Genomic DNA, 12,452 nt, shown 5'->3' on the forward strand with positions numbered 1-12,452 from the left:
GTAGGATGATCCGATTATGCGGTGAAAACCCTAAATCGTCGTAGATCTCATTAGCTTTATCTTGATCAAGCGGGACCACCATATATTCGGACACCTTGTACGAATCATGGGTGGATCGGCTCTTTGAGCCGATTCACGAGATAACTCGAGAGCCGATCGAGGCTCGTATTTAATGTTTACGTGTATGCCATGCAGGAAACTAAGCGAGGCATCATCCAACACCTTCCGACCAGGTATAGGTCGAGGTGGCACGCCCTTGCGATAGCATCGGACGTGTGACCAGGAGGCTTTGCGGGCCGTCGCTCTGAGGGACTGGGGCCAGCCGCAGCCCTAGTTGTTCCCGGCTCTACTGTGTTGCCCGTTGCTGCCCGCCAGTGGGTTTCTGACGTCAACAGCGCTTCGCCAACCAAGGCGAGGGCTCCTCCTCCGGGCAGTCTAGCCGCGCACCGTGGCTGCCCATGGCGGCGAGCAGCGAGGAGGATGGCCTCGTCCCCGCGCGGTCGCCTACCTTCTCCGCCAGGGACTACGTCCATGACAGCGACGAGGAGGAGGCAGTCATGGCGCAGACCTGTGCCATCAGCGAGGCGGAGGCGAGGGCGCGCTTCCGCCGGGAGGAGGCCGACGTCGTCCGCCAGGTCAGGCAGTACGAGGCGGCCCGCCAGGAGGCCCGTGTCCGCCAGGTCAAGCTCGAAATAGTCGAGCTTGACAAGGACGACGCATGAAGATCTTCCACGCCGCCGACCATCTCCGCCAGCACCGACACCGCCGCGCGCCATAGGTCATATAGGCCACATTTTGCTTAGCTAGGTTGCGCTTGCCGGTGAACCAGTATTTACGTTTTTAATTGCAAGAACTATGTAAGTATCGATGCTCAATCGGATCATCTATGTCATCTAGAACTATGATCATCGCCTCAATTTACCCGCACCAATTCGAATTCCTCTTTTCAGTTCCATTTTACGGTTTCTATCCTGCGCCACTGCGAATTTCGTCAGAACTCGCGTTTTCGGTGCACTGAACTCGGCGTTTTCATTTTGCGTTTGTTCGGGCTCTACTAGAGATGCTCTAAGGGTCGCAAAGGTGAAGCAAACTAATCTACAAAGGGGGCCTACCAAACCCTGCGCAAGTGCGATGAAATCCTTAGCCCTTCCGGATTCCAGTCGCAGTGAAGGAGTTCCCTAACTTCAGCCCACATGAACCTAGCCATGTGGCATGTGGCGTGTGAAGAAAATGTAATTTAAATCCTCAATCTCCCTGCACAGCGTGCATCGGCCATTTGAGGGTCCCATCCTCTTAGCTACCCGCTCGCACGACGGAAAGCTTCCCTCTAATGAGCTGTCACATGAAGATCTTAATTTTATGACGTGATTGATTCCCCACATGGATTTTTTTCCCTTTTTTGGATTTGGCTCGCATGTTGCATGAGTGAAAACCGCGCTTGGGCCTAATTTTTCATTTCGTTTGGTTAGAAACAAAATATTTTGGTGTACTTTTTGCTCATCGTTTGTTTGCCTGCACTAGTGGATGAACTTGTGTGTTGGTTATGTACAAGCCTAGGATGTGGTTAGATTGATCCAAGCACACACAACACACTTAAGTATTGCATTTTGAAAGCTAACAACATATTAGTAAGTAGGTATTTTTTTGCGAAAATTTCGTCCATCTATTAATAATCATCAATAGCAGTACAAACAAACCCAAAAATAATAAAATATACAAGTAGGTTTTCCGACCACCTAGCGACGACTACAAACACTAACGCGAGCCGAAGGCGTGCCGCCGTCCTCGCCCCTCTATCACTGAAGTCGAGCAAAGCTTGTCGTAGTAGAGCTTATTGTAGTAGACAAACGGGAAGTCCTCGTGCTATGAACCAAAAGGATCAGCGCACCAGAGTAGCAACCGTCGCCAAAGATGACAACCGTAGATCGGAAGAGACTGAACTGAAACCACACCAACAAACACGAAAATCGATGGGATCACGCGAGATCCACCGGGCACATGACTCCACGCGTCCCCTGCCGATGCTAGACGCACCATCGGAGCGAAGATAGGACGGGAGGACCTTATTCTAACGTCAAGATGGAGCCGCCGCCTCACCATCCCGAAAAAGACACTGAAAATGACCTAACAAAGAAACGGAAATCCTCCAGCCGGCGAGAGGCCGTGGTCTGCCACACCTCCAAGGCCCCAAGACCACTGGAGGCGGAGCGGACCCGCAGCGTCGCCGACGAGGGGACGGAAGCCTAGATGGGTTTTTCTGGCTGCCTCCCGATCGCCTTCTCCTAAGAGTCCCGTTTCTCGGTATATTAGTAAGTAGGTTATCACATGCATCTAACAGTTAGGGTTTACACGAACACCACTAATCAAAAGCTAACATAGTTTAAGGCATACAAATCCCTAAAACATTAGGATTGAACCGCTCATCAAAACCCAACAGACAAGTTCATACTATCATCAATTCACCATACTAAACTACTACTACATAAAGACAATTAAAAATACTGACAAACATCACATCGGCGTGGAAACGGCGGCCGCCGTATAGCTGTGATCATTGTAGGTATAGAGCCTGGCGGCAAAGTCGTTTGACTTGTAGATCGTCATCTTCGGGGCGAAGGCTTGAATCACCTTGAAGTTGTACTGGATATTGTACGTTTGGACGACCTCCTGTCAGTTCCACCCCAACACCATCCTGCACCCACTCGTCGCAGAAACCGCAAGCCGACTGACGAGGGTTAACCTCGGCAATATCCATGGATATGGACTTGGGGTTTCAGGGAAAGATGTGCGCTGGTGGTTTCATCGGCTTATCAGACAAACAAGGTAGTCCAACAATGTATTGATTGGAAGGCAAAGTCGTCGTAAAACTAGAACAAAGCTAGGGTTATAGCAGTTGATTATCCCTCCCGTTGGCTCCTCCTAGCCTTTATATAGGACGCTAGGTCTTAGAGTTCAGTTCGGGTTGGTTTACACATAAACATGCAAGGCTATGTTTATGTCGGTTTCAAGATGGTCCTTTCCTTATTCGATACGCTTAGTTCCTCGGCTTTGGATGCCTCCATTTTTCTAGCTTCATGGGCTTCTTCCCAAACATATACCAGGGATGCTGAGGTCACAGGCCCACTAAGGTATTCCCATGTCACCGAGACCCACACTGCAGGGCAGTGTGATCTTGCTCCACTCCCCGAGGCCCTGCTGAAACGTTGATGGGACGACCATTATGTCCAAGTCGTCGACGTGTAGTTGGATGTAGCGGGGGCGTGGAATTAGGGCCCTTGGAATGTGCCCGAGCATCGGCTGGTGGCCATGGGTTTGCAATGGCATCACCTATGTTTGTACCCTGCCAGACACCACCGGCTTCGGCACCTTCTGGTTCAAGCTGGTCCTGGTACCCAGCTGTAGGAAACCAGTCCATGCGCGCCGTGCATAGTCCATCTTCACAAGCTTGTTAGTACAAACGTAAGAACAATGTAGTCCTTTCTAATGGTACTTGTCAGCGCATGTCCACATGGAAACAACATAATCTATCATACCTCCCGGATCGATTTTTAGGCTGTTTCAAAAGTCATACCCCATGTGAGCTACCAAATACTCGATGTTTAGAGCATCTCCACTCGCTATTTCAAAAGGCCCCTTAAAGCCGTAAGGGGACGCCGGCGCTTAAAACCATGCCCAACCACATCCCCCAATTTGTTTTTTGCACTGGCGCAGGTCAAGGAGTTATCCAGCATCCCCATGCCGAACCCTACCCATGGGAGTGCTAGCGGGGCGCCGGATGGATGGAAAATTCACGCGGACCAGCCTTGGCAGTGAGATGTTGCCCGTCTTGTCTCCCGAGGCGGTAATCCGGTCTAGCGTGTAGCCATCCGTGCCTCCCTGGAACCCAGCCGCCTGTTGACTACGGCCGGTCCTGGTGGGAGAAGGAGGAGGCCTACCGTGAGTGTCGTGGCGAGGACGGCCAAGGCTGCAGCTGCTGCGTCCACCGGTTCCTGCAGCGTGCATAACCAAAGTTGTTTCGGATACAACCACAGCCTCTGCATAGGTTCTAGCATGCGATGGTGGAAACGACGACAACTCCGCTGACTACAACGACTACAAAGAAACATGTACTATAGGGGAATAGGGCTAGGCAGGAGTATAACTAGTTTTTCATTTGTATTGGGACGATAACTCGGAGCCGACCGGACCGATTTTCACGCTTGCATGTTGCATCTAAACCCTCACATATGAGCTAAAAATCAGTAATGCCGGAGCCCATTTAAAGAGGACAAGTGAAGATGCGAGCATCTCCAGCTGCGTCCCCCAAAGGGATTTGGGCGCGCCGGACAAAAAAACCGTTCCAGCCGCGTCCCCCAAAGCCCATTTTTGTCCGGCGCGCCCCCATACGGTGTCCGGCGCCCCGAGCCCGTCCCCGTCCCACAGGGGACGCACCGGGCACGCCGGACACAACGAAAGCGAGGCGGGGAGTGGCGGGGCCGACCCGTCGGCCGGCACGGAAGGCTAAAACCCCGTCGCCTACCTTTGGTCAAGCGACGTTAATGGCGTCCCTGTTTTCCCGGGCGACGCGAGGGACGCGTCTCGTCGTGCATGGCCGCGTGGCCGTCCGCGCCGGAGTTATTGCGTGCAACCACCCGCTGCCGCCGCTGTTTTAAGACGCCCTGCAGTTCTCGCCGCTCACAATCCTTATCGTCGCCGCCGCCTCCCCCCTCCCAGATCTTCTCCTCGCCGCTCCAAAAATGTCGAGCTCGTCCTCCCGCAAGATCGCCGCGGCGAACGGCTTCGGCAGCGGCAGCTCACCGTGCCGGAGGCGTGGGCGCTGTACCACGCCCGGTATCCAGTCCCGCCGGACATGCGGCTGCCAAGCAGCGGCGGCTGGAAGATGGCCGTGAACGGCATTGGCATCCCGCCGCCGCCGAAGCCGGACACGGATCAATGGAGGGACCCCATCAAGGCCCGGCGGGCTCAACTCACCGCCGAGGAGCAGTTGGATCCAACGTGGGCGGTCAACAACAACGACGCCTGGTGGACGACGTATTTCAAGGCGAAGTACGACGTCGAGATGCACAGCACCGACAACCTCGTCGACGGCCCCAATAGCTGGAACAAGGACGGCCGCGCCCTGTTCTGGGGCGTTCCGGGGCGCACCCTCGACAACGTCATCCGCGGCATCCGCAACGGCGCTCCAAGGTTTGAGATGCCGTCGTCGCCGCCGCCGTCTCCTCAATGGCAGCCGAGGAGGACGACGTACTCGTCCTCCTCGCACTCTTCTTCCTCAGGACCGGCGCGATCGACGCCGTCCTCGTCGTACCGGTCGGCGCCCTACACCATCCCCAAACGGGAGGTCAAGGAGGAGCCGGCGACGCCCGTCAACACGAGGCGTGGCGGCAGCGGCAACCGGCGGCAGCAAGGGAGGCGCGGCGGCGCCCTCCTCTTCCTGAAGCCGGAGGTGAAGGAGGAGTCGGAGGAAGCGTCGCAGGCGGCGCTGCTCGGCGGAGTACGAGCGGCGGCAGCAGCTCATCGCCGCCAGCCGACGACCCCGAGGACCGCCTGTGGCTGCGGGCGGCGTTCTTGGCGTCCATGAACGACAAGGACGCTCGGAGGGCGACCTGGACGCGGCGAGCGCCATGTCCATCCGCGACTCCGGCAAGCCGCTGGTGGATCTCACCGACGACGGCGAGGCAGGACCAAGCGGCTTGGTGAAGGACGAGCCCATCGACGAGCCCGTCGAGGAGCGCGTCAAGCAGGAGGTCGTCACCGACGACATGTACAACTTCCAGCAGTACTACGACGCCTCCGGCCGCCGCAATTGGTTATAGATTAGGTTTAGTTTAAATTTAGTCAAATTTCGTTCGAATCTATGTAAGTTTGGACGAATCTAATCGAATCTCGTTAAGTTTAAAATTTTCGAAATTTTATTTGGGGGACGCGACTGGGGAGCGACGTCCCCCAAACGCGGCACGAACAAAACATGTGCTCCAAACGCTCAATCCGGCGCGGTTTTGGGGACGCGGCTGGAGATGCTCTGAATACCAGAAATGTGTTTACAAGAAACCAATCACGGCCCTTAGAGTAGCATGGATGATGCGCACCGGGCTGGCAGCGGGCAAAGCGGCGCCCTTTCTGCCCAAAAGCCGATGCAGGCTAGCTGGAAATGCGCACTGCTCACTCCTCATCGAGCATTTCCAGCCGCGAGACATATTCGTCCCCCTCTATCGTGCACTACTCGCCTCGAGGTTTCTTCTTCATCTTCTTTGAACGGACGAACGGCTGGGAAAGGCCGGCACCGCGACAACCACTCACGGACGCCGTGGCGCCATCGATTACCCAATCATTGCGATCCGCAAGACGCGTTCCGTTCTGTCAGTGTCGGGTATAGTATGCGAGCACAGCTGACACCGTTGCCGCGTTCAACAGGACCAACCAAGAATGAGCATCACAAATTCATAATCTTTTGTACAGCAATTTCATTTGTATTTCTCCATTGTTACAATGTTATTAACAACTAAAAAATGAAGCAAAGAATGTCGTGTGTATGCACAGTTGATCAAATTACTCTGTGTATGTGTCCCATTGGGGCTAGTAAAGAATCGTGGCAGCCTACAACTACAAGCCAATCAACAAATTTTTTACAAGGAAGGAATTTCTAATCTCTTTTTTGGATTTTGAGTTGTTCCTACGGATCATCAGTGTATCGGAACCGAATTCACGCCGCCGCCACGGCACGCGGCGAGACGGTGGTGGAGGTGAGGCATTCCCTGTCCTGCACCACGTTGGCGGCAGCGAAGCGCCGGCACGCCCTGCCGAGCGACGCCGCCTTCCGCCGCGCGCGCTCGGAGCCGGACCCCATGAGCTCCCAGATCGCCCACTCCACCCCGGACACCGCCAGCACCTGCGTCACCGCGGCGGCCCCCGCGCGCCGGCACAGCAGCACCAGCGCCGCCGCCGCGCACTCCCGCGACCACTCGGTCCCGCGCCGCATCTCGGCGACGAGCCTGGCAACAGCGCCGTCGATCCTGACGATCGCGTCGGCGCCTCCCCTCTTCGCGAGCGACGCCAGCACGGCCGTTGCGGCCTCCTCCTCGCCGACCGCCGACAGCGCCGCCTCGGCGGCGCCCGCGCCCACGAGCCTCCCCACGTTCTCCCGCTCGGCGGACAGGCATAGCAGCGCGGCGAGCGCGTCCTTCCTCGTGCTGGACGGGCCGGTGCGCACGAGCCCCACCACCTCCTCCACCACCCGCGGGTTCCGGCCGAGCCGGCGCCGGTACGTGTGCACCGCCGACAGGCTGAGCACGGTGGCGGCCGCGTTCTCCTTGGCGCGCCAGGTGGCGCCGGACCCCATCACCTGGCAGAGCGCGGCCACGGCGCCGTCCGCGTGCATGATGCGCTTCTTGTTGGCCTCCAGGATGGACAGGTTCAGCACGGCCGTGACCGCGTTGAGCTGCAGCGCGGCGTCGTTGGAGGTGAGCAGCGGCACGAGGAGCGGGACGGCGCCGGCCTCCCCGATGAAGGCGCGGCTGCCGGAGCCGCCGGACTTGGCCAGCTGCCGCAGCTCGTGCACCACGCGGTTGTCCGACCCCGGGGAGAAGGAGGCGGACAGCTTCTTCACCAGGAACGACGCCGTCATGCGCGCCGCCTCCACCGCCGCCTTGTTGGCGGCCACCGGTGGCGCCGGCTCGGGTTTGCAGGCCTTGCCGGGCTCGCCGTTGACTTCCATGGGGACGCCGTTCTCGCGGCACCACCGCGAGATCAGGTTTTTGAGGGCCTTGTTGGGGACGAGCTCAAGGTTGGTGAGGACTTGGCCGGTTTTGGGGCAGGTGGACTTGCCGGCCCCGAACCACCGCGTGATGGACTCGCGGTCGTACGTCTGCCCGCTGGAGGATACGACGGGGTCCCGCATCAGGTCGAGCGAGATGGGGCAGCGGAAGTCCTGCGGGGGCGCCGGAGGCTCGGCGGCGTCGTCGGAGTCAAGATCCACATCTACCTTGGAGTCCAGCGGCCGCGGCGTGGCGGCGCTGAAGAGGACGCACTTGGCGTAGCGGAGGAGGCCCACGAGGGCGATCATGGCCGACGTCCAGCGCTCGGCGACGCGCTCCCCGATCTCCCGCTCCAGGGTCTCGATCTCCTCGCTGCATCCGGCGGGGTCGTTGATGGCCACCTCCTCCAGTATAGCCTCGAGCCGGTCCCTTCCGGGCACGATCTCCCGCTCCACCTCCAGGATGAGCGCTAGCACGCCGGCCTTGAGCTCCCGCTCGGCGGCGGCCTCGGGCGCGCGGCGGCGGCACTGGCGGGACGCGAGCGCGAGGAGGTCGGCGACGTCGTCGGCGAGTCCCAGGTCGGCGACGGGGAGGATGTCGAGGAGCGTGGCGAGGTCGTGCTGCAGCTCGCGCACGCGGGCGGCCACCTCGTCGGACTGCAGCAGCAGGCGCATGCGGCTGCGGGCCGTGCAGTCGTCCACCACGGCCTTGAACCGCTGCAGGACGAGGAGCACCTCGCGGAGGCACAGCGACGCCGACCGCGGCAGCGCGGCGCCGGCGGGGACGGCGCCCAGGAGAAGGAGGTCGTCGAAGACGGCGAGGAGGAGGCGCGCGCGGCGGGACACGGACGCGAAGACCGCGCGGAGGAACGGCGCCGGCGGGTCGGCGGCGGCCAGGTCCCGCGCCAGGCGGCGCAGGGAGCGGAGGATGTCCTCGTCGGAGGCGGACGAGGAGTAGGAGGATGATGGAGAAGAAGTCGAAGGAGACGGCGTCGCGGTTCTTGCGTTGGCCATTGCGTTGCGGCAGGCGGAAGGCAGCGGATGCGTGGAGGGTTTGTAGTTGTCGAATTGAACTTGGATATGATTATGGGGATGGATATTGAGGTGAGATGGAGAAGAGGAGTGGGTTTATATACGAGTGAGTTTGACGTGTTGGCGCGTTGAGCTGGGATTGGGGTGGAGAAGAGAACCTGGACGGAATCGTCCTGACTTTCCTGGACCTTGATGCCACGCTTACCCGAATAAGCTTTGTTTATTCTCTTCTTCTTCTCTGGCTTTCTCGTATTATTTTGGCTTATTATTTTTTAGGTGAGAATGTTTGAAGAAGGATGTGGTGAACTATCGACGTTGGATCAGGGGACATGGACGGGCGAGATGGATTGGTAGGGTGGGCATGAATTCGATGACTCGGCTCGGGTTCTTTTTTTTTTTTTTTTTTTGACCTGACTCGGCTCGGGTTCTGACAGACAGGTGAGTTGAAGCGGCCGGTTGGTTTGATCTGATCGCGTCCTTCCGTGATCTCTGCACCTGCAGGCCCGGTTATGGGTTGGAAATTTTCCATGCAACTATGCAAGTAGTTGCAGGCTACACAGTGACACGGTCAGTGTGTCTCATCCCTTTGATTGCATCTGTATCACGACTATTTTCATCCTACTAGAATTTAGAACAGGATAAATAACAAGCGTTGGAGCTGACGGCTATGTTAGATGACTCGGTGAATTCACTATATCACGTTCTTCATTGCTTACTTTCGTTTTTTAAATACTCCGTAACAAAATTCATAAAACCACTATTTTTAGGTCAAAAGTTTCACAAAACCACAACTTATAGGGTCAACTGTTTCAGAGAACCAACCTCAAAATTTATTAAGTTCGACATTAACTTTTGTATTGTACTTCCCCACAAGTCAGGTGCTATGCGACAAAGGAAGCGGTTCTCTCAGGGCCAGCTCTATCTTTCGTGTGGCCCTTGGGCGAGGTGACGAAAGAGGCCCCTATGACTAATATGTACATACACCATATGTATGTAGTCTTGCTTGCAAAATATTAAAAATTAACATCCAAGGGTACATTCATAGTCTGATATGTTTATAAATAATTGTTAATCACTAAGCAATGTCATATAATGATAGGAAGACGAAAAGAATAGCAAAATATAACAAGTAGTATTCCGTGCCAGTTTTATTACCTCAAATAAAACAAAATTCCAATGAGTCCATTGACAATAATACTTTAATTCTTCACAAAGAAACTTCACCAGGCATTTGTAGATGCAAAATCATGGTTTGCACTTAACCTTTGATCATCATCTTGTTCGGGATCCGATTCTTGCTTTGATTATCGCTATGGTCATCAACACTAGTTGTTGCTAAAAAAAATAGATGTTTAAAGCACCTCTTTGTGATTCAATAAGTTGATTCGCTCATTTTTTCATTCCTTCTCGTAGCACCGGATTTATGATTTCATTTCAACATTGTACACCTCATATTATGAAGAAATCAAATACACCTATCACAATGTTTACACAGATGACCGGAAGTCAGGAACATAGAATTTCCTACTGGTAAACTAAAAAGGTGGAGCGAAATTACTAAGCATCAGGAAATATCGATCAAAACGAAGGCGATCAGGGCCTGGCGGTGAGTGATGGGTGCTGGAGTGCCGATCTGGACAGGAACCTAGGAGTACTGGCCTCCTGGGCGAGGCAGAGGCCTAGAGGCGATCGACAGATCGAGTCGGTGATGGAACAGGCGAACAGGGGGAGACGGAGTCAAGTCGATCGCCCTCCCGCTTCTTTCCATCTGACTGTCCTGCTCCCGCTGTGGGCCTTTGTGGCTGTTTTCCAGATCTTTTCCAGCAGGAATGTATAGAAGAGATTTCAAGAGAGATGTGTTGATGGGCCCCTCAGAGGCGGTGGCCCATGGGCGTTGCCCATGTTCGCCTAGGGCTAGAGCCGGCCCTGGGTTCTCTCTTCTTCTATGTTCTATTCCACACCAGAACATATTTAAACCAAACAAACTTTTGTTTTTTTTTATAACTTTTGACAAAAAAAAAGTTGAAAAATTCAAACTATGTGCCTAGGTAGTCAGAAATGTCTCCACCTGCCATGTGCCACCTAACTTGTCGACGTATTGTTAAGCAGATGCTACATGAGTAGCTTAGATGAGGTGGAGAGGAGAGCGATGTCAATATTGGATGTCATAAACGAGATTGACGCGGACACGATGTACCCAGTAGCGGACCCAAGAATTTTTGAAAGCACGAGCAAACAATACATTTTTAGGCTTAAATTGCTAGTGTGCCGGACAGCCAGAAGCCCGGGCAGTAGCGGTGCTGGATCCGCCACTGCATGTACCTAGGTTCGACACCTCACGGTGGAGGTAAAAGACCTATTCCGGTTCTAAATAAAAGACCTATTCGATCCGTGATTATATTGATGGATGTGTTTACATGTTGTTAGAGGCATAAATGGTGGCTATGGTTGATGAATGTGTTTCGGGGTTGTTTCCTCTAACCAAGCATTATATACACGATTTGGCCTAGGGTTTACATCGTATGGGCAAGCCGTCCAAAACCTAATTCGACTATCCATCGTCGGATCCTTGCCTTGTTCTTCGCGTTGACCTTCCATGTGTCAATTGGGCTATCAGGTCGACCTAAGTCATTGCGAGGCGAGTCTGAGAGGTAACTAGATTGGCCCGCCATGGTCTTGTGTAGCGACTTGCTTTGTTGGGCCTACTTGGTTGAATATTCCCTCGTCATAACATTGTCAAAATTACAAAATCACGTGACCAGTTAATCTAAAATAACTCACCATGAAAACTGGGGTTTTTTAATAAAATCATTTCGATCGTGATTATGTGAAACCTTTGGCTAGTAGTTGTGGTATTGGTATTGTCATATTTGCTCGTTTCTAAACATCGTGGAAGGCAAATCGTGCCGCGAGAGTAGGCTTAGGTGTGTGTGTGGGGGGGGGAGTTCGCCGGCATAGTTGTTCGCAACTTTGTGTCTGGTTTCTTGTGTATCATTTTTCTACCTTCTATAAAGATATGGTGCGCTTTTTGCGCACTCTCGAAAAAAATAAACCTCGTGGAAGTAGATATAAACTCATTCTTACCACGGGAGACTTTTTTTACTTTTTTTTGTTAACTAATGTAGGATATTTTAAATGCGGAGTGGTGTTTTGGAACATGGGAGCATATGCTTTCTATATTTTGAAATGCATCTTACACATATTTTAAATTTCAAAAAAATTGAAACAAAAAATTTGCACGTACATCTTCACGTGCTACGCGCTCACAAAGTCGTTTCATAAAAGATAAATTTAGCATGTGATGTGTGTAAAAAGACAAAATTCAGTGCTGAAAACAATGCTTTTCACATGATAAGTTTTCTCTTTTTTACATAGGCCACAAAAAATATTATTTTTTCGTGAAACTTGACGCACACACATATATTATGGAGATGTACATTTAGAATTTTTTGGCAAAAAATTTCCACACTTCGAAATATGTTTTGTTGGTAGAGGGAGCATACGCACCCGGGAGCCGAATTGAATTTCAATATTTTTAGAGTTGACAAAATGAGTGAAACCCTACACGCTAAGGCTAGCCATAGTGCTAGTATCATAAGGAGTATTATGCATGCCACCTTAGCAAAAATCTGATTTGATGCTATAATTAATGAGGAGAGATATGCTA

The 12,452-nt window shown here is 53.6% G+C and overlaps 1 protein-coding gene across 1 annotated transcript; it reads right to left on the bottom strand.

Annotated features, from left to right (window-relative positions):
• Nucleotides 1-6,449: 6,449 nt before the first annotated feature.
• On the bottom strand, nt 6,450-8,832 carry LOC124680312 (U-box domain-containing protein 16-like). Its single transcript, XM_047215385.1, has one exon. It carries the CDS (start codon nt 8,765-8,767, stop codon nt 6,704-6,706), a length of 2,064 nt encoding a protein of 687 aa, XP_047071341.1. The 5' UTR covers nt 8,768-8,832; the 3' UTR covers nt 6,450-6,703.
• Between the last annotated feature and the right edge of the window lie 3,620 nt (nt 8,833-12,452).

Source organism: Lolium rigidum, unplaced genomic scaffold (genome assembly GCF_022539505.1).
Source record: "Lolium rigidum isolate FL_2022 unplaced genomic scaffold, APGP_CSIRO_Lrig_0.1 contig_12257_1, whole genome shotgun sequence".
Taxonomy (NCBI): domain Eukaryota; kingdom Viridiplantae; phylum Streptophyta; class Magnoliopsida; order Poales; family Poaceae; genus Lolium; species Lolium rigidum.